General features: G+C 43.2%; 1 protein-coding gene across 1 annotated transcript; it reads left to right on the forward strand.

Annotated features, from left to right (window-relative positions):
• Nucleotides 1-2,549: 2,549 nt before the first annotated feature.
• Nucleotides 2,550-13,836, forward strand: HSD17B2 (hydroxysteroid 17-beta dehydrogenase 2). Its single transcript, XM_027725142.2, has 5 exons — nt 2,550-2,826; nt 7,673-7,885; nt 8,213-8,398; nt 11,707-11,844; nt 13,399-13,836. The coding sequence occupies exons 1-5, from the start codon at nt 2,550-2,552 to the stop codon at nt 13,755-13,757; spliced, it is 1,173 nt and encodes a 390-aa protein (XP_027580943.1). The 3' UTR covers nt 13,758-13,836.
• Nucleotides 13,837-25,193: the final 11,357 nt, after the last annotated feature.

Genomic DNA, 25,193 nt, shown 5'->3' on the forward strand with positions numbered 1-25,193 from the left:
TGAGATGGCTCTGATAAGCTGGAAAGGAAGACAGATGTCCTGGCAAAGGTAGATAGAGTTTAGCCCCACATCAGTTAACTTCAATCCATACTCCTCATAACACAGATGTCATGTTGATGCAACATCCTGATAATTTGGAGGAGCCATCTTTTTTCTAGCAAAACTAACAAGAAGGAGGTGAGATAAGGACGTGCATTCATAGCATGAGTAGGCATGGCATAGGGAAATAGGAAATAATGCAAACACAATTGCAATCCTGTGCTGCCGTACAGCTGGGACAGCTGGAAACGTCCCAAAGAGGTAGAGAGGAAAGTAGGTGCTTCTTCAAAATGAGTAGTTGGCATGAGATGGTAAAATTCGTCTTGTTGCAAAATTCTGCTGAAAAATCCTCAAGCATTGATGCTGTCAGAGAAAGTGCAGAGTCCTCATGAAGCGGGTACTCCACATTAGCATTTCTCAGCCAGTTTTAGATCATACCCTCCTTTCTGATAGCAATCTGTGTGTGATCTCTGCACTTATATAAAATTCTATTCCCACACCAGGGTGAACACATGGTCAGCTTCTCATTAAAAGAAGCCTTCGGTGGTTATATTTTATATTAAAAATATAACTTCAGTGATAATTCAGATAGGGATCTGTCCCCACCAGCCCTTCCCACAGCTGTTCTGCAGCGTTGTGGGTGCAGACAGGTGTTGTGTCAGTGCACAGCAGCAGGTGGGTGTATAATTCATGCATATGGCATCCCCAGCTTTCCATCCACCCCCCCCACCGAGAGTCAGTGTCTGAGGGAGGAGATTTGCACGTGCACATAAACATTTCAGTGGGGGACGTGGCAGGGGAGCAGGGAGCAGAGGGATGGAGCTTGGAGCTTGCTCTGCAGGGGCCAGACATGGTGGCCACCACAGCTTGGCCCTTTGCCCACTTCTGTCCCATCCCCACAGGCTGAGGGGAGGCAGGGCAGACAGAGGGCTGGGGGTGATCACTTCTGCCCCTCATCCCGCTATGGAAAAGCTTCATCTCACTGTATCCCAAAGTGTGAGAGTGCATTCTTTAAATGCCAGCAATTTTGAGATCATCTAAATCATGTGATAGAGACCAATGATGGAGAGAGCAAAATTCCTCAAGAGAATATTTAAGGAGATGGCTTAATGGAGAGCAAGGTATAACTGACCTCAAGACCAGCATGCTACTAAAAGCAGAAGCAGCAGATGGCAAAGAGAAGTGAATACAGTTCACACTTTGTGCACTGGTGGGAGGATGGGTGGATGAGTGTTCACAGCAGTCATGGATGATGAACAGACCTGGAGGGTAATGTTCCTTTAAGAAAGTGACCTAATCTCTAATGTAAACTACCTATAGAGGTATGTAAACATTTCCACTGGCTGGAAAAGTGTATATTCAACAGATTTGTAATCCCATAAAACCCCAAAGGCATGATGGAATGGAAATGTGGAAATGGGCTGTCTCATGTCAGGTTTGCAGCATGCTTCAATCTTCAGTGTCTGAAATCAGATAGGTCAGCACTACATTTTCTTTTGGAAAACCAGCTGGGTCTGTCATAACCTAGACTTGTCTCTCAAACCAATTAGCGGGGATTTTTAAACATATAAAAATATGCTTAAGTTGTATTTCAATCCTTTTAGCTGGCTGGCTTTTAAAATTTTCTTATTGTTTAAATAACTTTCAGATTACAGCACAGTAGGTGTTAAATCTCTCAAGTATACTTAACTGGTTACTTTTTTCCCCCCAGCTTGCTGTGGGTATCAAGCCAGGGATTCCTGTCAAAACTGAGGTGAATGTCACCACTGGAGGTCAAGTGAAGATTCAACCTCAGGTGTGTTACATGTGTTCACCTAACAAAGTGCCCCTAATGGCAAACCAGCAGTCACCCCTTCCCAGCCTCCCAGACCCCCCTGAATGTCAACTAGCTGTAGGTATTTGCTGAATGTGGAGTAGGTAAATAGCCAAAGGTGGGCACTAAAGTGGGGAAAGTCATTTGAGGCTTTTTGTTGACAGAGGAGGGTGTTCCACGTGTGATAAAGCCCAACAGTAACCACACAGTTTGTACTGCAGAGGTTAAAAAACCCTGTCCTGACTCATTTTTGTCATTGCCCATTGAAAGCCAGTTCCACCAAAACTACACCCTAAGTTTTGAGGCAGGAAATTCCAACTATTTCTCATAAAGGAGACTGTTCTTTTTTTCACCGTCCAGGAAAATGTACTTTGAAGATATAAAAAATTTAGCAGTTAATTTTTTTCCTGGAGCCAGCGCTTGCTACATCACATCCATTCCCATTGCTGTCAATCATTATCCAGCCAGCATATTGTTCAGAAGGTGGAGCTGTCAGGCAGAAGGAATGAAAGGTAAGAAAGGGAAGGCTTCTGCTTCTTGCTGATGCCAAGGGTAAGTGAGATTATGTCAAACCTTTAAACAGAGTCCCCTTTCTGTGCCCCACCCCCTGCTCCTATATAACACACACTGCATTTAGCAATACCTGCTTTCACCCAGCCGGTGGTGGGGTGTGAGTGCCTGCTCTCCACCCCAGCTGATGGATGCTCTGGCCAGCAGCCCCCTTGGGTGGCTCTGCGCAGGTGTCACCGCGCTTTTTGGGGTGACCGCGCTCTGCAGGGCCGACAGGAGCCCCATGGACAAAGCAAATGTGCTGGTCTGGGGCCTCCTGCCTGCCTTGCTGGGGCTGCTCTGCGTGGCCCTGCTGGGGGCTGCTGGGGGGCTGGTGGTTTTTTTGGCCACGTGCCTCATCTCCTCCATGTACCTGGGCAGCCAAATTCTGCTGCCCGTGGGTGACAAAGCCGTGCTCGTCACAGGTAAGGTGCTGCAGGAAACAAAAACTGGCTTTTCTCACAAGTGGGCTGGAAAACTTTGTGTTCCTCGGGTTAGGGATCTATAAAGTGCATGCTTGTAAGAGTTCTTTTATTTTTTTTTCTTCTTATTTTATTTGCTTTGGCAGAGATTTTTTTTTCCCCCTAGGTAAATAAATGTTCTGAAGTTAAGCAGAAAAGCATCTTAATAGATGCTATTATTTTTTTAGTGTCTCATTTAATCTTTACAAGTAGCTTTTTAGGCATGCTTGTGAAATTAACTGGTGCAAAAAGCATAAGAATGCTTAGGGTGGTCTAATTTTTTAGGAGAGACTTATTAATTTGTGGGAGCCCTCAGAACAGTACATTCATTCATTACTTTTGTTTAATTGAATGTATTGTGCTGGTTATGGGTGTACAGTTAGTTATCTTTGGAGGGGTGTGTGTGTACACAGTGCACACTGTATATCATGCAAATATTTCAAGACACTGGTTTGGTGCCATCTCTTTGAAACAGTGTGTGAAATCATTCATGAGGGATTAATTCCCTTCACTAGCAGTGAAAGTTCAGAGCTAATTAATTCAGTCTCTATGAACACTCTGATCTACTCAAAACACACTTTTATATTACAGGGATGGGCATTTTTCTAATGTTATGGCTTTTCTCCTGTTTCTTGTAAAACTTCAGATGTTGTTTATTTAGATGTTTTTTGTTTGTGTTAATCAAACCTTTAAACTGGAGTGCCTGCCAACTGCTTCTTGCACTGTTAATTTGCTGGTTTATTTATTTATTTATTTATTTATTTATTTATTTTGTTGTTGTTGTTTGTTTTTTTTTTTTTCCCCTCTGGAAAGCTGAATTGTTTTGGTTTATATAGCGTTTTCTTGCAGAATTTCATTTTGTTTTATAGAGACACCTGGAAATAATTTAGATTTGCCTAGCAAGCTTTAATATGGAGATTAAATATAAAAGTTGAGAGGGGGCAAGTTCTGCCCTTGCAGTTTATCTGCCAGCTGGGTTTCTCCCTGCAGGTGTAACAGATGAAGATGGGTATTGGCAGGGGGAATTTGGGAGCAATCCTATCCCACCTCTGCAGGCTCAGGGGTTGCTCTTGCACTTGGGCATCTTCTTGCTCTTTGTAAGACTGCACATCTTCAGGAAAAAACACTCTCTGGGAGCTTACCTGCTCTGGAGGATCTGAATTAGGATGGTATAAGGGAGTAAAGAACATTTGGTTAAAGTCCAGTCAGTGAATGTGCTGCAACTGTCCTGAAGAAATCTAAGTTTGGACATCTCTGACAGCTGATTCATTTGAGGAGGCTATTTTTTGTCTTTATTTGAATCCTGTGCAATCAGTCAAGCCCTCTATCTACTGAAACAAAAGTTTTACTGAGCATGTGTCTTGGTTAAATTGTTCTGATTGTAGTATTCTTCCCCATACCAACTATAGGATGTGTGTCCATGTGCATCTGCAAGGTGCCTTTAAATAGATTTTGGTGTAATTTTCTCCAGTTTAGACAAGACCTGAGGCAGGCACTTTGTGGAAAATGGTGATTTTTGATTCTTTTTTTCCCCCCCTCCCCCTTTCAGCCCCTCAGGGTTGAGGAATGTGGCTGTTTCTGGGCAGCTGCCACAGTTTCTGGCTGCCTTTGGCCAGAGGCTGCTTCTCTCCCTGGATTTTGTCCTATATTGTTCTGGTCCTCTCTGGATGGAGGGAGGTGCTGGTGCTGCTGTGCATTATTTAATCCCACAGTTACTGGAGTACTGGGATAAGGGAAGACTGTGCCCAGTTGTTAAAGTGCTTTTCCACATGAATAATTATGGGCATGTGAGCAGGCTTAGACCTGTTGCTGGAACTCTTCTCTTGATCCTCTTGCTGGGACTGAGTGCTACAGTGTCCTAAAACAGAAGCTCCTGGGCATGTGAACACTTTAGTGTAGTTTGGTAAACCAAATAACCACCTTCCCTAAAAATTAAATTACCACGAAGATCCAAAATAACAGGGATTGTGGAATTCTGTCCTCGGTTATTCTGTGAGCAGCGGGATGAATTTCTCCAGTTAATTTGGTCTTTCCATTCTTGGTGTGTGATTCGGTGTTTTATGCTCAGCATGAGTCAATCATAAATTCTCAGTAATGACTCAGTTACAGTCAGTAGTGACTGCCTTCCTTATAATAAGTCCTCTCATAATTCACAAATTGTTTCAGACAAGACTCTTGCAGGAGTGTGGTTGAGGGGGAATTATATATTTTTTTTCCCTATAGAGACCGAACTGCTGTTTAAATTCTAGGAGTTGAAGTGTAAAGTTTCTCTGGACTTCAGAAACAGGTCTGAAACTCAAATCATACTTTTTTTTTTCCCCCAAAAAAGGACGGGGACAAACCCAGTATCAGGCACAGATAAAGACTACTGTTATTTCCTTATCAGGATTGCTACCCCAGTCCCACGTTCAAGCTGTACTCTGCCCACTCTCAAGTTAAAGCTGCATTGTAAAACTTAAGTAGTATTTAGCTGTGGCTGTGTACTTTCTGGGAAGGATGAAAAGGGAAGGATTTGACCCAAAAGTAGGGTTTTTCACTAAAAGGAAAAGAAGGAATGATGCTCCACCCCCAAACCTAGAAATCTATCATGTCTCTGGGATATTTGCAGGCCTCTTCATGTCTCTTAAGGAAATTCCAAGAATGCAGGTTTGTTCTTTCAGGTCAGGACTGGAGAAGCTTAATGTGATACTTGTAATACTCTACTGCATCTTCAACAAATTGCAGACTTCTAAAATGCCAAAAAAACAGATGCATTTTCTTTTAAGGAATTAAATAGAGCATGAGTAATCCTCTTCTGCATCTTGCACTGATTGATCCAGGCATTTGGTATGTGTTTCCTTCAAGCCACCTGGAATTAATTTTTTTTTCACCTTTCAGAACTAAAGCCCCAGTTAAAAGACAGAATCCAGAAATTAAGATCTAACCTGATAACGATGAGTCTCTTTGGCAGTCAAATTCTATTGACTAGACTTTGAGTGCAGGAGCAGACCTGTGAATAGCTGTGATTGTATCTGCCTTGGTGTGCTGAAATCACAGACTAACCCTTAGAAGTTTATGGTCAGGTTAAGTAGGGAATATTGCAGCTCTTTCATAAACAGGAAAACAGTAAAAAAACTGGCAGGAGTTCCAGTCCTTTGCCCCACATTCAGGTTTCCAGAGTCTGGAAGCTGAGTGTTTATGTAGTAAATTGCTGTTGCAGGAGATAGTCACGCCCTGGGGTAGCTCCGTGGATCTTGGTGCAGAGCAGCATCTCCAGGAGCTTTCTTTGCCCTGGTTACAGTGGAGGGTGTGGTGCAGAACAGGCTGATGTGTCACTGCTTTACAGTGCAAAAACTGTATTAATGTCTTCAACTCCTCATTTTCCTCATGATATCCTTTGCAAAACTCCTGATGCACAGTCCCTATAAACTCCTTCCCCGTCTCTAGCTGTGGGAGGGACTTTTGAATTTGACAGAGTGGCAGGAGAGATGGGGATGGGACAAGGAGAAGATGGGACAAGGGGAGGCAAAAGCGCAAATGGCTTTCTTTTTTTCTTTATTTTATTTTTTTTTTATTTTTTTTCTTTCTTCTTTTTTTCTTTAATTTTTTTATTTTTTTTTTTATTTTTCTTTTTTTTCTTTTTTTTATTTTACTTTTTTTTTTTTTTATTTATTTTTTAAACTGCAAAGACAGAGGTTTAGATTATTTTTGTTACAGTAGGTTTAGATTGGATATTAGAAAGAAATTCTCCCCTGTGAGGGTGGTGAGGCCCTGGCACAGGGTGCCCAGAGAAGCTGTGGCTGCCCCATCCCTGGAATTGTTCCAGGCCATTTTGGATGGCACTTGGAGCAACCTGCTCTAGTGGAAGGTGTCCCTGCCCATAGCAGGGGGGTTGGAATGAGATATCTTTAAGGTCCTTTCCAACCCAAACCATTCTATGATTCTTTCAATAGCAGCAGCAAAGGGAGAGACTTGTGAATCAATCAAATTATTTGTTAAATATTCATCGTCTGTACCTGGTGGGAGGAATTGCACAACTGTGATCCCAAAGGTCATTGTCTGTTTGCTTCCTGCAGTTGGTGGGTCATTGCTTCATATAGACAAAGTTTGAGAATAAGATGGGAAAAGCATAGAGAGGATAAGAGAAATTCTGGTTCAAGTTTGAATGAATTAAATAGCTGACTTAGCACAAAGTTGCTATTCTGAAGCTTTCTTAGGGTTTGAAAGCATTGAACTCCTTTGCAGGTAAAGAAACAGTTGCTTAGCTTTGTCTTGGTTACAAACTGTAAGAAAAAAGTGCTTATCAGAGGGATCTGGGTGGTAGATGTTTGAATAAAACAATGTTCCTTTTTTGAATTAAAAAATAGAACCCAAGAATTTGAATGGAAAAATGCCCTATAATTCCTTTGTCCATCAGAGATTTCAAATTAAAACATTAGTGTGTTTTTTCTTTTTTTTTTCTTAGATACTTTTGTTATCAGGTTTGGGACTGCATATTTGTATAAAACCAATCTAGGGTTTTATTTCCTCTGTATATGTGAAGCAAGTTCATAGAAGCTGTCAGTGGAAGAACACGAGCTGGTGCCATCAGCTCTGAGCCAAGAGAACGTGATCTGTCAATCTTTGTGGAACATTCAGAGGTCCAGCTCCTCCAGCCTTCAGATCTGAACCTTTTTTCGTACTGACATATGCATTTCAGGGACTTTGCCATCATCTATTTGTTTACATTTGCATGGATTTCCAATGTGTGTATTTTTTTACTTTTTTTTTTTTTCTTCTCATGACAGTATGGGACAGACCCACTTTTCAAGTGTCTTTTGGATGCTTTCAGGAAGCGACACCGGGATTGGACACGCCCTGGCAAAATACCTGGATAGCTTAGGTTTTGTTGTGTTTGCTGGGGTTTTGGATAAGGACGGACCTGGAGCTGAGGAACTGCAGCGGAGCTGCTCTGGGAGACTCTCTCTCCTGCAGCTGGATGTAACCAATGCCACTCAAGTCAAGGAAGCCTATCTGAAAGTCTCAGAGAAGGTGCAAAGTACAGGTACAGCTTTTATTCCATTTTAGTGGGAGCATTAGTGTAGCTGCTCACCAGGTGCATCTCTTAACTGTTGGCTACATCATGGCTTGTGCGTGTAGGTCATTTCCATGGCATGGCCTTGGGCAGTCAGGATATTTACATTGATGACTCCTGCTTTCTGGGACATAGGAAAATGGTGATGACTGTTCATGGAGCGGGGAATGTGTATCTGCAGCTGCAGATCATCTCTGCTTCTGTCCGGAGGCACCATCCCTCTCATCAGTGTAATCCGTATGCCGTTGATTTCCTGCTTTTTGGCTGTGTATTTTCTGTGCTTTCTCCTCTTCCCAGGACTCTGGGGTGTTGTGAACAATGCAGGCATCCTGGGCTTCCCTGCTGATGGTGAGCTGCTCCCCATGAGCAACTACAGGCAGTGCATGGAGGTGAATTTCTTTGGGGCCGTGGAATTGTCCAAGACCTTCTTACCGTTACTTCGGAAGTCACAGGGGAGGCTGGTTAACATGTCCAGCATGGCAGGTGAGCTGAGCCAAAGCACCAGATAAATTTCTGGAACAACAGAAAAAACAGTGAACTTCTTGGCAAAAATGCTGAGGAAGGTATCAGTCAGTCTTTCTTGTCTATACACAAGAGAATTAATATTAAGGGAATGAGTTCAGTATTTTTTTTGTTTGGGAGACTATTTCCAGAAAACAGCTTTTAAAGAAGAGTTTAGTTTGGCTAAAAGTATTCTGTGACAGAAAAGACAGTAAAATTCAGATCTTGTGTTCTAGATGCTATGAGTGATAACTTTGTGAGCTTCCATAAAGATGGGTGGTACCTCACAGATATTTCTATAACATGTTCAGCTGGAAGTCTGTGACCACCTCAGTGTGTAATATCTGCTGATAATCTGGGAGCTGAAGAGCTTTTGTTTATATTTATTTTAAAATATTTTGGATATCTTCTTAGAAATCCTTAGGCCTAACTTATTAGCAAAGTGGTAAATTTTTATTAAAAAAACCCCAAAACCCCAAACTTACAACCTTTCAAAAAAATTACCCTGTGCTTTCCAGTTTTTCCCCTAAATTGTTCATGCTATATATATGTATAACATGTCCTGCTATTCTAGGAGGACAGCTGAGATGCCAATATGTAGGAAGTAATGTAATACATTATCTGGTGGCCAACAGCTGAGGAGTAAGAATGCTCCTTTGAAACTGAGACCTGCTAGAAGCAGGATGTCATGCTGCTGGAAAGTATTTTGGTTTCAGAATTCTTAAGTCTTTACTGTATCATGTGCTTCCCAAATTTTCCTTTGCTCTATCTGCTTGGACCCTTCTGTACAATTGGAGTCCACCCAAATCCTGCTGTATTGCTGGGGTGGCTTGTGAAGGTGGGACCTGGTGTTCACAGCTTACATGAGGATGTGGCTGCAGTCTGGCTCTGACACTGTAAACTGTATTCTCTTTATAATCCCAAAGATGTTCTATATCTGCATGTTTGCAGTGAGAACTTCTGTTTTCCTTCATGCACAATTTTAGAAATTATACAAGGATTTGCATAAGTGTAATTTCTCTGGTGACTGCTATAAAGAGTCCAGCCCAGAGGAAGAGCCTGAGAGGAGAATTTTGAACTCAAAAGGAAGGTCCAGGTGTACTGCTCTGGTACTAATCACACAGGGAGCTCTGTTTCAGAAGTTATCTTCTCCAACTCCTGCAACTTCCCTTGCTTGGTTGGATGGGTGCTACAAGTGAAAATTAAATTAATTTACAAAAAAAAAGGGGTTGGGGTGGGTGGTGAAGGAAGTATCTATAGGGAAACTATATGGAAGTGAGAAAACAGACAAGGCAGGCTCAGGGTAAGAAAGTTCCAGGTAAAATGTTAGCAAGAAAAATGTTGCCTGTTTCAGTTACTACTTTTGAAGTTTCTCTATATTAAAACAATTGCCCTGAATAAAGCTGTCTTGAATCTTCCAGATCTAAAATGTATGGAGAGTTGTAATCTTGCTGTGAAAACACTTAAACAAGGTCTTAATATTTAAATTTACAGAATAACTCCTGTGTTCTTCTCACAGTATCAGTGTAAACAGAGCAAACTCTTTCATGTAACAGTTGCCTGTGTGTTCATAGTTCATTGCTGACACTTTAAGAAATCAGGACGGAATTATCAGAAGGACCTTTCTGGTGCTGCTTTGCCCACCAGCTCTTGCAAGAACAGAGGCTGAGGCCAGACCTCTGTTTCCTCTGGGTGCCCAGGTGAAGCCTGCACTGGTGTTTTGGGGCAGATGTCTTAATTCTTGGCACGAATCCCTGAGCTGCCTTGCAGGGATAAATGGAGAGCTTCCCTGTGCTGAGTAATTTGCCCTTACAGGAGTTGATAATGACCCTGCTTAAACTATAGCTGTCTGCAGAGATGTTCTTGCCCGCAGGCTGCTTTGGGTGAATAGCTTCTTCTTAATGCAGGGTCTGAGGGTCCTTTAGTAAAACATTAGCGGAAAAGTTAGTGAGGTCTCATTGTGCCGAATCTCTTCCTGTCTGTGTAGAGCTCATTTAACTGGACCCAGGTTAGCCTGACCTCAAAGGGAAAAGTATGTGATTCAATTGGCTCAAACCAATTGAAACTCCAGCTTATTCAGGTGCATACAGAAGAATAATTAACAAATAATTGGCCTGACTTCTTTAAAGAAATGATTCTGTGTAAGAAGATGATACCCTGGTCTTTGCAGTGCAATACCCAATAGAAGGCACTGGTGGCTTACCCGAAAATTCCCCTGTATCCAAGTCTTTTCTTTTAAAGGACTCAAACACATTGAGGTGAATGTGTAATACGTGAAACAGAGGCTGTATGGGAGGGTATGTCCAACTGGCCATGCAGGCAGGAGGAGGGATGTGCCTCAAGGAGAAGGGCCCGTCCATTCCATCCCCTCCTCCCTGCTGCCAGCGCAGCCCATGGTGGCTGTGATGACCCTAAACCTGGCAGAGCTGCTCTGTGTGGTGCTAACACCAACCCTGTGGAGGAAGTGGGAGGGCTGAAGAAGGACAATATGTTCAAACCAAAGCATGGTTTTTTCTAAAGCTGGATAAGGGACAGTCTGATGGTTTCCGGGACAGAGGAATTCTCTGAATTTGGAAAATTTTGTTTTCTGGAAGCTTGTTTTTGTAAACATAGGGATTTCTTTTAAATTCACCAAAAATAGTGTCTGCTTTCTTATCTTTGTCATGTGGACAAATGCTTCTGGGATTGGAGCAGATGAGTTATAACTATAGGCTGGGAATCTGCTTCTATGATGGGTCTTGGGGAAGTCCTGTCACCTGCAGAGCGAGATTCCAGCTTTGATTTGTACACAGAGGTTGTCTCTGGTCTTTCTGAAACTGTCTGGAAAGAAGAGGAAAATAAGTTGGCTTTAAAAAGCTGGAATTGAGATTACTTACCCTGTTCTAACTATGGTTTATTGTAGGAGCTTGAAATTCGTGTTACAGCGATGAGAACAGGAGCATAAAACTACTGCTTCACTATTTGTATGAACTAAAACATTATCTGTGTTTCTCAAACCAACAGTCATAACTTTCAGCAGTTTTTACCCTTAAATGCAATACAGTTTATTTTTCTGCCCTACAAGGTGTCTTATCAGGTGTTACTACGCATAACTGCCATAAGCAACTGTTAATTTACAACTTTCACTCTTTTTTAACCTCTAGCAAGAAATGATTCCCTCACTGACTTGTCTTTAACCTCAGTGAGAGATGCATAATTCTTGGTGTGCTATAATCTTCCTTCTAAATCATGAAAATAAAGGCTGGAAAGAGCCACCGCCGAAGTTTATCATGTTTATATTGCTCCTGCAGGAGGCATTCCACTACCGAGATATGCTGCGTACGGTGCATCAAAAGCAGCTCTGTCCATGTTTTCTGGAGTAATGAGGCAAGAGCTTTCCAAATGGGGAATTAAAGTTGCTGCAATTCATCCGTCGGGCTTCAGAACAGGTTGGTGTTTGACATTTTGGGTTGTTCTTTCTGCCTCTCCTCTTTCCCTGTAGTCCAGCATCCTCAAACAGAGCCCTGAGTGATGTTCAGGAGCCAGACTTTTTTTGCGATTCTTCATGTTGGTTATGAAAATTAAGATCTGTGTTTTTTGTGAGAGATACTCCCCCCAGTACAGCACACTGCCTGCCTCTGCCTCTCCTGGGCACAGCTGAGTTCAGGCAGTTGGTGCCTTCCCTTTGCTCCAGCTTGGTTGAAGCTGATGAACCAAGTGTGTTTGATTTGGGTGTTAGGACTTGCTTGTTCTGCATGAGAGCTCCAGGTCTCCCTGTCAGTCCTGCCTTCCTCAGCATCAGAGCTCTCCTTATTGAGCTGCTCCATCCTGCATGGCAGTATCTGCAGCAATACCTGTCATCCTGCTTACCTGCTGTCGATGCCACTCTATGTAGCCTCTGATCTTTCCTCTCCTTCCCTCTATTGTGCTCCCGCTGCTTTCTGTTCCAAATCCTTCTCCTCCTTCCACTGATCCAAGCACTCCTGGCAGAGCCTGTCTGGGTTCCAGACTCATCTCCTGCTGCAGGTGACCTTGCTGCACCCTGTGCCTGCCTGGTGTCACACAGGTCCCTGTTCTGTGGGCACGCCTGGCAGCTGTTTGAGGACAACATCAAATCCCATTGCTCCCTACTCAGCAAGCCCTGGTGACTTCATAGAGACAATTTTTATGATGATTAAAAGCAAAGTGGTCTTTTTTATAAAATGTCCCTTCCCCTAATGCTTCCCCTCCTGGGGAGGGGTCCTGGGCTCTGACAGCCCTGTGTGGTCAGTGGAACCTGCCTGAGGCTTTACCTTCAGGGCTCTGCTTAGCACTGCTCAGACTTATGGATCAAAATGAGTCCTGGGAATTGAGATTTAAACATTTATTTAAAGATTTTTCTTTATTTGCAGTGCTTAATTCTTGATGTTAAGGCAATAATTGTATTGGAGAAGCCACTACTTTCATTCCTACATGATGCAGATGGGGTGGAAAAATAGATTTATTTATATTTTTAAATCTATCCTAACACAAGGCTCATCCTTCATGAAATTAGTTATTGAAATACTAATGTCACTTGTGAAAGGGGAGCTTAGCACTTGGCCAACCCAGCTGAATCCTATTCATCTTAGTTTGCCTGCCTGTCCTCAGTTGCTGACATCTGTTAATAAATATTGATTGGAAATAACCAGAAAATGAATAAGGACAGAATGGCAAAGGGCTGGAAGAGAGGAAAAGAAAAAATGCTGACTTGGCTGTGAGGGAGCCTTTTTAGGTAGAGTTGGTAACCAAGTGATGCATGAACCTTATGCTTTTTGTGTAGTCTGAACTTTGTGCTTTCCCTTCTTTTCCAAGTCAAAGCCCTTGCAGTAACCAGCTGTGGTGTTTCTTCTTCACTGACACAGTTCAGAACAATTGTGAATCAGATTGGTGATGGAAAACAACTTGTTGACTATGAATTTCAGATGATTTTTTTAATATTCAGCCCCAAACCCACTTGCTATCCTGTGATGTTGCTACTGCAGGTATACAAGGCACATCCGACCTGTGGGATAAGCAGGAGAAGGAGCTGATGGAGAACCTCCCAGCAGACACCAGGCAGGCCTATGGTGAGGACTATCTCCAGGGGCTGAGGAGCTACCTCCTCCACATGCCCACCTGCTGTGACCCCGACCTGTCCCCTGTGCTGGGCGATGTCCTGCACGCTCTGCTGGCCAGGAGACCCCACGGGCTGTACACCCCTGGCAAAGGGGCTTACCTGCTCCTCTGCATCTTCTGCTGCTTCCCTCTCTGGTGCTATGACTTCTTCATTAGCAAGATGCTGAGTGCTGAGCCTGTTCCAAGGGAGCAGAGAACATCAGAAGATGAAAGCAAAAACCTCTAAGGTGTCTATCAGCATTTGTCTCACTTGATGAGATAGCTGGGAAAAACTCTATTTATTGTACTGTCTTTGTTAAGTTGAATTTACACTGCCTTGCAAAGAGGTAAATCTTTGTGTTAAAAGTAATGTGGAAAAGCGGTGCATAAACAGAAATAGAAAGCTATTCCCAGATGGGGCATTTTTTGAGGAATTTCAGTGTTTTCCTATGTCTTTATATCCTGGCCTCTTTAGCCACCAGTGTGCTTGTAGCAAATGTGGGTGGAGTCCTTCCCAAATCTTCATTCATGAAGCCTGGCCATGATGATGATGATGAAATCCTGCCTTCTGTGTAAGGTATCTCAAAAATTATATGGTGCCTGTCTGCTTCACAAGGCATCACCAGCACACAGAGAGATGCATAGCCTGTTTCTGAAAACAAAACAACCTTGAGAGTCAATAACCTTCTTAAATGTTATAGGGAGTTACATATATTCCTATCCTTGGAGACATTTAGAAATGTCTAATGAAAGTCTTTCCCAGTGCAGCTGCAGCCTAATATGTTTGAGGTTTTGGTTCTGTTGCTGTTGAACTTGTGAAATTATTGTATTCCCCCCCCTCCCCAAGTTTTGTGATGTATAATTGTGAAGTTTAGATTATGTTCTCTTTGCTGACTAGGCAACATAAATTAGTTGAGGGGGGGGAATGAATGAAGACGGATCAAGACCTTTGTGAAGAAATAAACAATTTCCTTCTTACAGTGATAGTGAGTGTCATAGTAAGTGTATCAGCTGCTGATTTGATGTGGCTGTCTGGGTCTTTCTGTGCATTGCCTGCATGTGGCTGTGCATATCTAATTATCAGTTAAGTCTCACCTCACTTCTGCTTTTTGTGCTATTCCTCTCTCAGTTATGGGTTCACAAGAAGTCATGTTGTTGCCCATTTCTCCTGATACCTTCTTGTCTCCTTCTGCTTTGGGGGGAGTTTGTGCTCACTCAGTGTCCATGTTGGCTTTACTGGAGACCAGTGTCCATCTTCTGATTTGACCGTGGTTGCTCCTCTTCCCTAAATTCATTCTAGGTGATGCATTTCTTTTCAAGTACTGAAAAATTAAAAGTGATCACATTCTGGGTTTTAAATGTAGATGAACACTTTTCCTTTCCTCTCTGAGCAACTTCTGTCGTAATCCTAGTGGTGTGATGTCCTCTTGCAGCCAACTGGACAAAATCACTATTTAATTTGCATTATTTAATTTGCATTTATAGTGTTTATTCAGTCACCTTCCTGGGTCTTCTACATCAATGCAAGTCTCCTGTAAATGCACAGAGGATGCTTAGAGGGCTTGGGCCATCTTTTTAATCTTTGCCCCAGTGGGGAAATCCTCCTGTCCTGTACAATGTGTCACAATTACTGTTTTTGCTACTGAGGTTTATCACCAGGCAGCTTTATATCAGTCCCTGATTACAGACTTTTGCTTTCCTTTGGGGATGTGTGACAAAAAATGTTTTAAACTCAGAAAATCTGGGACTATTTCTCTCTCTCTCTGCCAATTTCTTCCTTTATCTATTTCCCTAATTTTTTATGTGTCAGCAGAAAGGCTTAATTAAAAAAAAAAATTTAGTGACTGCATGGCTGTGACTCTTTCTGTCTTGTCTGACTCTTTGTGCTTTTTGGGAATCAGGGCTGCATTCCCTCCCTTCCTGGGCTGCCCTTGGTCCCAGAGCAGGAGAGCACTGAGGAGGAATGTGGTGGGAGCTTCTCCAGGGAAAAGAGCCAAGATGGCAGTTGGTGCCCTGTTTTGGCAGGACATGGTCTCAGCTGGCACAGAGGCAGCTTGTGAGCTGGAAGGAAAGGAGAGTACCATAATGGGTGGCAACCTCTGAATTATGGCTGCCTTCAGGGTGAGGGAACTTGCTGCCAGTCAGCCTATCTCTGTCTCCATCCTGGATGGAGGTGGTTGTTTTTCTCTTCACACCCAATTTACGTGTAATTTCTGTGGGCTGTAATTTTGCCCTTAGGTGCATTTTACATTATACAACCAAAATTTTCTTAGCAGTCAGTTAGCTGTTTTGCCTACCAATCTTCATAACAATCTTTAATTGTTGCTTTGTTATCTGGCTGTGGTTATAAAATGTAATTTTTTTTTCTCCCCTTGACTTTCTTAATGGGAATATTATCTTGCACGTTGCAGACATATTAAACTAGGCATTTACTTGGAAGTTTTGACTTAATTTTATTTTTTTTTAACTTTTATTTCCCAGGAAATTTCTATCCTGAATAGTCATTTTATATCTCTTCACCTAACTACAAAGATATTTTAGCAAGCCTCAAACAACTGTGGTATCAAAGATTGCTATTAGTTTTTTCCTACAGGGAATCTTACTTTGTGTTTTAAAGATAATTCTGTTGTAACACATTATCGAATTATGTGTCATTTAATGGGCCATAGTATTAGAAGTAGATTTCTTTTGCTGAGGGCTTGTATGGCAAACAATCCCAACTGTGAGACTGGGAGAACTGCAGAATAAATCACATGTGTGATTTATCCAACAAGATCGTGTGGATTTTAGTGCTTGTGCTCTTGAGGACAAATGTCTGGGTGTTATGCTCTTTCTCTTACCATAAAGGCTGATCTAATACAAAGGTATTTTAGGGGTGGGAAGAGAGGATATTTAGTTCTGGCAGTGGAAACTGATGTATTAAAACCCTCAGATTAACTGCTACGGTTTGGGCCTGTTTTCAAAGATAACATTTCTAACAAAATGCATATGGTGTGAAGGAAAGCACCTGAGAAATTAAAGAAATTGGCTGTGGCCCTAAAAAAGGACTACTAAATAATACTGTAAACCATCACCTAATGCCCCACACTAATCAAGTGTGTGTATGTTAAAAACACACGCGTGTATATTTAAAAGGGGTTATAAACTGTGGAAATCGTGATTAAAGAGCAAGTTTTACACACATCCCTCTGATCCAGCCTCTGGAATGCAGGTTTGACCAAGAAGTAAATGCTGTCAGATACTTTTTACCAAGCAAATCCCTGGCTGGTGTCCCGGGGCTCCCACTCTCCTACTCTGCATTCATTACTGTGCCTGACATAGGTTCTTACATCATGTAAAGAATTGATTTTAAGACATGCAGCTTTGGTGAGACAGAAGGTGAGATATAAAACAATTTGGTTTTATAACTTTTTTTTTTATTCTGGCTCCATTTACCCTCTTTATGGGGCCCCTGATGACAGCCATGCCTAATGTGTGCTGCTAGCATTGCAGGCTGGGGAAGAGGTAAAATATTGTGCATTTTTGTGGTTGTGTCACTGGCTGGCCACGATGGGGAAGTTTTGGTGGTCACTTGCTAAGGGATCATCTCTGCATTTTAAGAAGTGCTAATGTGTGGGACTGTCCATGTGGCTGGAGGTAAGGAAAAGGGTTGAGGAAGTTTAAAGTGTGCTGAAATGAGAGCTCTGACAGGGGGGTTTGGGTTGGATAAAAGTGTTGGTGTAGGGGAATGGAGAGCTCCAGGTCACTGAAGGTTATGGACTCATGCAGGGACAAGGATTAATCCTAAAACTGCTTTCAAGCTCTGTAGGAGGTTGGACAGACCCATTTCTCACTAGCAGAGGCCAAAAACAGGGATAGGGAGAAAGGGAATAGTCATATTGTCTAATTTAATGAGCATGAACAGGAGTTTAGTTATTTCTAAACTAAAATATTTCAGATTTTGCCAGTTTGAGTCTGTGCTGCCTTCAGAAGAGAGGGATTAACTTCCATATTCCTCTGAGTGTGTGCCCTGGCATGTATGGGGTTTTTTTTGTTTACAGTTGCATATGAAAAGCCATTATAATTTTTGTGTGTATTCTTTGTATCAAGAGGATGCTTCCAGGGAACTTTCAGATGTCAGTGATGTCAAAACACGCTGCTCTTGCTGTGCCCACCCTGGGCACAGCATTGCACAGGTACAACCAAAATGGGTCACATTGCATTTGCTTGAATCCAAGAGTCCACATCTAGCCATCAGCATCCATCTGTGCACCAATGGTATTTGCAGCATGCTTGGGACAAATATGTGAGTTTGGACATCTTTCCTGAAGAGATTGGGCTGGGGAAATTTTTTTGGGGGGACACAATGTTGCCTGGTTTACCCCGTTTATGTCTGTGGTTTGGAAGTCAGCTGGATTCCTAAAACGATGCAACAGCAAAGTGGATTGTGCGTCACAGAGTCATCCTATTTCTAGGAACACTCAAAGAAATTCCTTTGAAATAAAACTCATGCAAGCTTCAAAGGAAAAGCGTTCAAACAAAAGATCTTGGCACTTACAGGGAATTCGGGCGGGGTATTTTTTCGCTTCTCAAAACTCCGAGGATACATAAATGGAAAGTATTGCCACTGCCAGGAAACACCCTGCACAGTGGATCCTGGTCTGCCTGAGGTACACTTGTTCCTGCAAAAACTTGTCAGCTGGTGCAGTGCTCCCTGCTATGCAGACACCAGCACAGGCAGTATTTCAATAGCCAGTGCTTTTGCCACTCAAGCTGAACATCAGAGCTGATGCTGTTCAATTATAGATGTATTCTGGCAACCTTGAGGCAGTGGGCTCTTACCATAGTAAGAGAGGTAATTGCTTTTACTTTTAAAGCATGACCAGACCATAAATCAAGAATCACTGACATCTCATGAAAGGAGGTGAGTTTTAAATCCCTTTAATAGCATAAATGGGTTTTAAGCATGTTGTATAGGTCACTGTAACCTAAGCTAATGAATCTGACTTTAACAACCTGTATGAAAATAATTACAGTGATATAAACAGTCTGCACAGGTTTAATGCTTGGAATATGTAGGTTAAACAATCCAAGTTTATGTCCCTGGTCGTCTTGTAGCCTTTAGCTGTGGAAAGAGAACTGAACAAGCTGGAAACTAAATCCATGAGGTAAGAATTTGGATCTTGCCGTCTGCCATGAGTGAGAAAAGCAAGGACAGCTCAGTGGTCAAAGGATGGCTCTCAAATCCTAGTGGGGCCAGCTTGGCCTCTGCTACTAGTCTGATAAATCAGCAGAGCTCTAGGAGGTGCAGAGTGTGTTGCTCTTTCTACAGAGCCTTTCAGAAGCGACCACTTGATTACACTTTGCTTCTATGAGTTTTGTATTCTGGACATGTTTCCTCTATTTGGGACTTTCCTTTTTGGTATCAAAGGACATGTTTCGAATTTCAAAACAAGAGCTGAAAGATGAAGCAAAGATCAAGGGGTGTGAGAATGAAAGATCTAAAGAAAACAAAATGACATGAGGATGATGCTCAGGAAATGGGTTTGGGCAGGTTCAGCTCTGTTGACATGTCCCACTCTGGGTCATGTTAATCTACCTACTGCCTTCCACACCTCCTCCACCACCTCCCTCAATACCTGACTTTAAAAGGTGTTATTTAAGAGACTGTGAACTGATAATTACATTGAAGCCTTACTCATGTTACTTGCTCTTGTAGCATCCCATCCCATGAAACCCACGGGGGGGATGTGTGACCTGTTCCAACATGGGGTGTTGTTCTGAGGATGGGGGTGGATGCTCCAAGCTTGACCTACTTTCAGTGGCTTTGGGTGGTAATGGGAGACAGATCTCATATTTCCACACCCCTGTGACTGGGGAGATGATGGTGGTGAGGCAGTGCACATCAGTGCTCCCACACTAAGCCCACACAGGTCTGGCAGTGCTGACTTCTTTGCTCTTTTTCTTTGGGGCAAAGAATTACGGGGTGTACTTGGTTCCATAACAGAAAAAAGAAAATATTGGCCTTTGGCCATGGTGATTTACATATCAGCAATCTGTGAGAGTAGGCATTGTTGTCTGTCTGGGTGTTCTGTGGGCATGCACTGTCAGCAGCAAGTGCCGACACACCTATCCCCCGGCGTGTGTGGAAATCTCTGATGTGTGGATGACACAGCGAACCAAGCACACAAGATGAAGATGATGTGCATCTGAGAATGGCCTCAGGGTGATTTATTCCCCTGCTGGGTTGGAAGGGACCTTAAAGCTCACCTAGTTCCACATTGCTGCCACAGGCAGGGACACCTTCCACTAGAACAGATTGCTCGGAGCCCAGTCCAACCTGGCCCTGAATGCTTCCAGGGGTGGGGCATCCACAACTTCTCTGGAAAACCTGTTCCATTCCCTGCCTGAAGGACAAAATGCTAAAGGACTAATTTAATTAAAAAGATGAGCAGGGGAAAGAAGAGCAAACAGTCCTTATGTTTTAATGTATGTACACTGATGTAATCCTGTTGCATAGATGAATTAAGAGAATAATGGGTTTAAAACCAGCATTTTGGAAAATGTTTTATCAAGTAGAAATGTGTTAAAAGTTCATGTTGGGAGCTGGTTGTTTCATACTGGGATTTGAATTGCATGTTCGTGCAATAATATACTGGGGTTTATATCTCTTTACCCCAAATGTTGCCACTATGGTTGCAAATATGTTGCTTTAGATGTTAGAGTGGGAAGCATTGCTCTTAAAGGTTCAAAAATCCCAAAGAACCAGCCAACCAACCCATGAATACATCCCCAAAAATGAATCCACTCACCAGCAGTGCCCCAAAAACATGACTTTGGGACGTTTTTCAAGTGTTTTTAAGGACAGGAAAAGGCTGATAGTAATATTAAAAAAGGATTGATGTTAAAAACAAGAAGATAAATGATTCTGTTCAGCCTGCTGGCTTAACATATGGTGTGGAGAAGCAAATGGGACGTGGTGACAGGCCCACATGCACCGTAATGGATGGTTGTGTTCCAGAGCAGTGGCACAGCTGCCCAGCCCCTGTGGTGTCAGCTGAATTTGAGCATCAGAGAGGAAAGGGTGCCTAAGCATGAACGAGGGCAACGTGATGGATGTGCCACGTACCAGGCAGAGCTTAAAGCTAAAATCTCTCAGGCTGGCTCTGTGCAGCGGAGACATAGGGAACACCTTACCTGGTTGTGTCCTTGCTGGTGCTGAGGAGCTGCAGTGGGGAGTCCTGAATGGAGGGACTCATTCAGCAGGGGCTGAATGAAGTGGATTTTCTGGGTTTGTTTGTTTCATTAATTAGCTTAAAGCCCCTTGAAAGCATTGCTAAACATCAGAGATTTCCTCTGGCAGAAGGGAAGGAATTATGGACTTCGAACCTAAAGTTAATTGAGACTTTTAACTGTATTATGTGACATTTTCACCCTACTGTCTGTCTTTTAGGGATTAATGGCTGAGGACGTGAATCTTTGTGACTATGAGGAAAAGCTTATGGGGATCTTTCCTGACTGTGTGATCTGAGAGACAGCTCTTGAGACCTTTTGCATATCTTACTCCAAAAAAATACCCAATTCCACCAGAAAATAGTCAGTCCCAACCATTTTGAGAGAATTGGCTTAGAAGTGCCAAATGCCTCTGGAAGAGTTAATCTCCCCTACAAAGTTTGCACAATCTCGTGGTATCCACTGAATGTAGGCACTGCTTTTGTTTTTCTCTTCTTACTCCATAGTGCTTGCTCAGCTCGGAGGACACTCCGTTCTGGCAGTGAGTGTATCTGGGTAAGGAGGGAAAATGGGGTGATGAAAGAGGGCTTGCCTGTGGTTGCCCATCTAAGGTCTGATTGTCTCATACTCCTGAGGTCACAGATGTCCCCATGGAAACTGGTTCCCCAGAGCTGCTGCTTGGTCTTGATTTGGGCTGGTCTTGAAAAATCCTCGCCTCCTTTGCTGCTTGGTGTGTAGCTGTACATCTGGGGGAAGCAGGATTGCCACGGCTAATGTGAAGGGACAAAAGCCACTGTGAGGCTGATCCTGGCTCCACCACAGCCTGTCAGGGTCCTACCTGGGTGTGTTATATACCTACACAGGCCTTTTTCTTCCCTGAGTGACACATTAATACTGTTTGCTCAAGCAGGACAACACTGGAATGTCAGAGCTGTGTTAGAGCTGCCTCCATCTGACAGCTCCTGAGTGTATTTATTGCTAGGAATGGAGTTACTGGGAATGGAGATGAATGTTGGCTTTCCTCTGGGGAATGGGCAGTTGGATTATGTCCATCAGTATCACTAGGACACGTACAGCTCAGCAGGAATGCTGCCAGAGCACCAGTAATGCCTGCAGGGTCCCTGGGCACCTGCACCAGGATGGCCAGGGCAGCATCCAGTGCACTCTGTTCTTGCAGGAGCCTCTAGAGATAAAGCAAATGCTTCCACAGAGAAACAGAAGCTCTTCAGGCTTGGTTTCCTTAACCTTTTGAAGCCCTGTTGTAGATTGGGTTGTTCCTGGTTCTTAATGGATGTTTTTACATCTAACAAATTCCTGGTGCCGTAATTAGTCTTTCAATAGTGAAGCATTTAAATGTCTTAATTTTTACACTAATGAACTGGGATTCCCCACGGGTTGTCACACAAGCTGTTTCAGAAATTCTCTGTGCCAAATACTGCTGGTATCTTTTGGGAAGCAGCAGTGACAGTTGCTTCTCCTGTGACCCCTCCATGCCACTGAGCTGGCTGCTCTCTGCCTTTGTCCAGGGTGACTTGGACAACCCAATTCCCTTTAGGCAGCAGAGCTGGTCACTGATTTTTTCCAATGAACAGCTTTCTACCAACTTCCAACCTAAACCAGCTCCTTTCTCCCTGACCTGGTTCATTCAGCAGCTGCAGTGTGACTTGGGGCCAGCAATAAAAGAGGAAAGTAGGTGTTGCTGGGGCACAACCCATCTCTTGTGTGCACCGTGTGGAGGAATGTTGCTGACACCTCTGTGCCAGTGCTCACAGGGGCCTGGGGGCAGGATTCATTGGTAAAATCCCCCTTCCCCTAAAATCCAGAGAGCAGAACATGCCACTGCCTGCTCAGCTGCAACCACTTGGAAAACTGTTCAGGCAGCAATCAGAGTCTGCATCTCTCTGCCAGCATATTAACGAGAGATTTACCACCCTTTGCTAAATATTTACAGCATATTTACACCTGAATTTTAGCAACAAATCCTCTCACACGCAGGGATGCTTTGGGCTGTGAGGAAAGAGGCAAAATACTGAAAAAATAATAATCCTAAGAATCCCTAAAATTCACGCCAGTTTTACCCAACAAAAACATCTCTTCTGCAATTGAGCTACGGTCTCTTTAACTCCAATAATGTAATTGTCATAAGATTTAACAGGAAGACAAGCAGATGGTTTAACTGCTTTTCTGTGGTAGCTGAAGAGGAAAATCAGGCTGCAGTGGAATGGAGGTAACACCTGGAAAATTTGAAGAAAAGCAGGGATTTCCATGGCTGAGCTGCATTTGGGGAGACTGCTGTTTTGAGGATGTCACACGTTTTGATGTGTGCTGCCAAGAGGGGCAGGTGAAATGGATTCTCTGAATGCTAGAGCTGAAAATGATAAGAAGCAAGGCACTGTGTCCTGATGTGTTGTGAGGTGTGAGCTAATGAGGCGCCCCAAGCACCAGGCTCAGGAAATTCAGAGTCAGCTGCAGGACATCTCCCATCAAACCTGATGCTGCCTTTCCAAGGTGTCAGGAGATGGCCTTGGCCCCGTGAGCACAACCCAGATAGGCAGGGGAACACCAAAGGCTTAGCCTGGTAATACTGAACTGTACCCAGCCCCAGAGCAGACTGGTTCTTACTGGTGCAATAATCTTGCAGCTCTAGAAAGCAGAGGAAGGACTCTGGACTTGGCAGCTTCGAGGTAATCTTGTAGAAATATTTTTTTTGCTTTTAGAAAAACATTGTTACCCTCACATGCATTTCTGGGACTGGCCATGTGGCCAGTTACTGATATTATGGTGTTAGACCTGCAACATGTAATTTTCACTGTCTAGTTGGGTCTATAGGAACCTCTTTGTAACGAGCAAGTCTAGGCTACTTTTTCTTGTTAAAAAAAATTATGTTTGTGCACTTCATGTACATAAATCTGGTGATAAATACAGTGGGAGCCAATCTGAATGTACTAAGGAGGTGGATTGCAATGAGGAGCACAGTACGTACTGTCCCAACTTAGAGACTTAATTACTTTGAACAGAAATTAACCGCAAATTTTCTTTCTGGGCTAAGGAGAGAAGTGCCAACCACTCAACCTCCTTGCAGACACAGTGTCCCCTCCTTTAACTCAACACACCAAACTGAGGCAACTGATATTCTCATTCTGAGTAAATGCTTACTGCCAGGAATACGTAGAGTGGGATTCACGGGACGTTCTCATTAAAATCTAGATCATTGTAAACAACAAAAACCAAGGGAGAAAAAAAACCCAAAACAAACCCAGGGCTTGAATTTACAAAGGAAATCATATTTCATGCATAATTGAGGAGAAGTTGTGAAATATTCCCAGGCATGGGAAGCACTGCAGTTTGATGAGGGTGCAGCTGGCTGTCCAGAGCCTTGCCAGGGCTCCCCTCTTGTTTATTATAAACAAAAAGCTTTTAAGGCAGGAGCAAAGCCCCAACACCAGAAGTCTCTTTTCTTGTGGTCATCCATGTTCACCTGGGAAACACGAAATGTTTGAAATCTGTCAACCCCTCACCAGGACTTAAGTCTTTGTTCATAGTGTCTGAATGGTTAACGTAGGTAGGAATTAACCAGAACCAAACCAAAACATGGAGAAATGAGAAAAATTGCCTCAGCTTACTGACACAAAAGGAGAGAGAGCTCTCTCCTCCTTCTCACCTAATCCTTTCCTGACAGCAGGCTCTTGATTTCTTTCTATATGCCTATGATACCCCTCAGGCTGTATCTGGGTAGAGGTCCCCATCAGACAGTATTAATTAAAGTGCAGTTCTCCCTCCAGAGCCCTTACACCCCTCTCTTGGGCCCATATAGGCAGATTCAATTTTTTACCTTGAAACTTCCTTTGTTACTTCTTTATCTATTTGACTGCCTGGCTGTGCTTCTTAATTAGATGACTGACTTATATACTTTCAAATCTTATCCAGAAATAAAATTTTATCAATTCTGCAGAGATTCGGAGAAATACGAATGACAGTCTTAATATTCTATGATTTCACAGCAGCTGCCACCAAGAGCTTGTAAGATGCAGAAGGGCTTGTAAGAAGGGCAAGTAGTGCTGCAGTTAAATAAGAGATGCTACGGTTGTGTCACAATCTGCCACCTGCCATGAAAATACAGCCGAAAAGGCAGAAGGGGTGGAATTTGCAGCATGATTGCAGCTTTGCAGTGCCTGGTGTCCCCTTGTCCTGCAGAAATACCCCTTGGCTTCAAGGAGGTAAAGTTGTGGTTGGCCAGCAGTGCTGAATGTCTGTGAGGATGGGAGTTGGCCACCTGTGGGTTAATGAACCCTACGGGATCTTCCTGAAGTTACTCCCCAGTGGCAGTGGGAGAGGCTCAGCCTTTCTGAGTCTGGCTGTGCATGATCCTGCCATGGATCAGATGGGCACGGTGTGAAGGAAAGGGAGAGCTGAAGAGAGCACCAGGATAATCCTGTCAGAGTTATTCCTGCAAAGCCAGCCCAGCCACTGT

The sequence above is a fragment of the Pipra filicauda genome, unplaced genomic scaffold, assembly GCF_003945595.2.
Source record: "Pipra filicauda isolate LSUMZ 115617 unplaced genomic scaffold, ASM394559v2 scaffold203_size1373443_pilon, whole genome shotgun sequence".
In the NCBI taxonomy this organism is placed as follows: Eukaryota; Metazoa; Chordata; class Aves; order Passeriformes; family Pipridae; genus Pipra; species Pipra filicauda.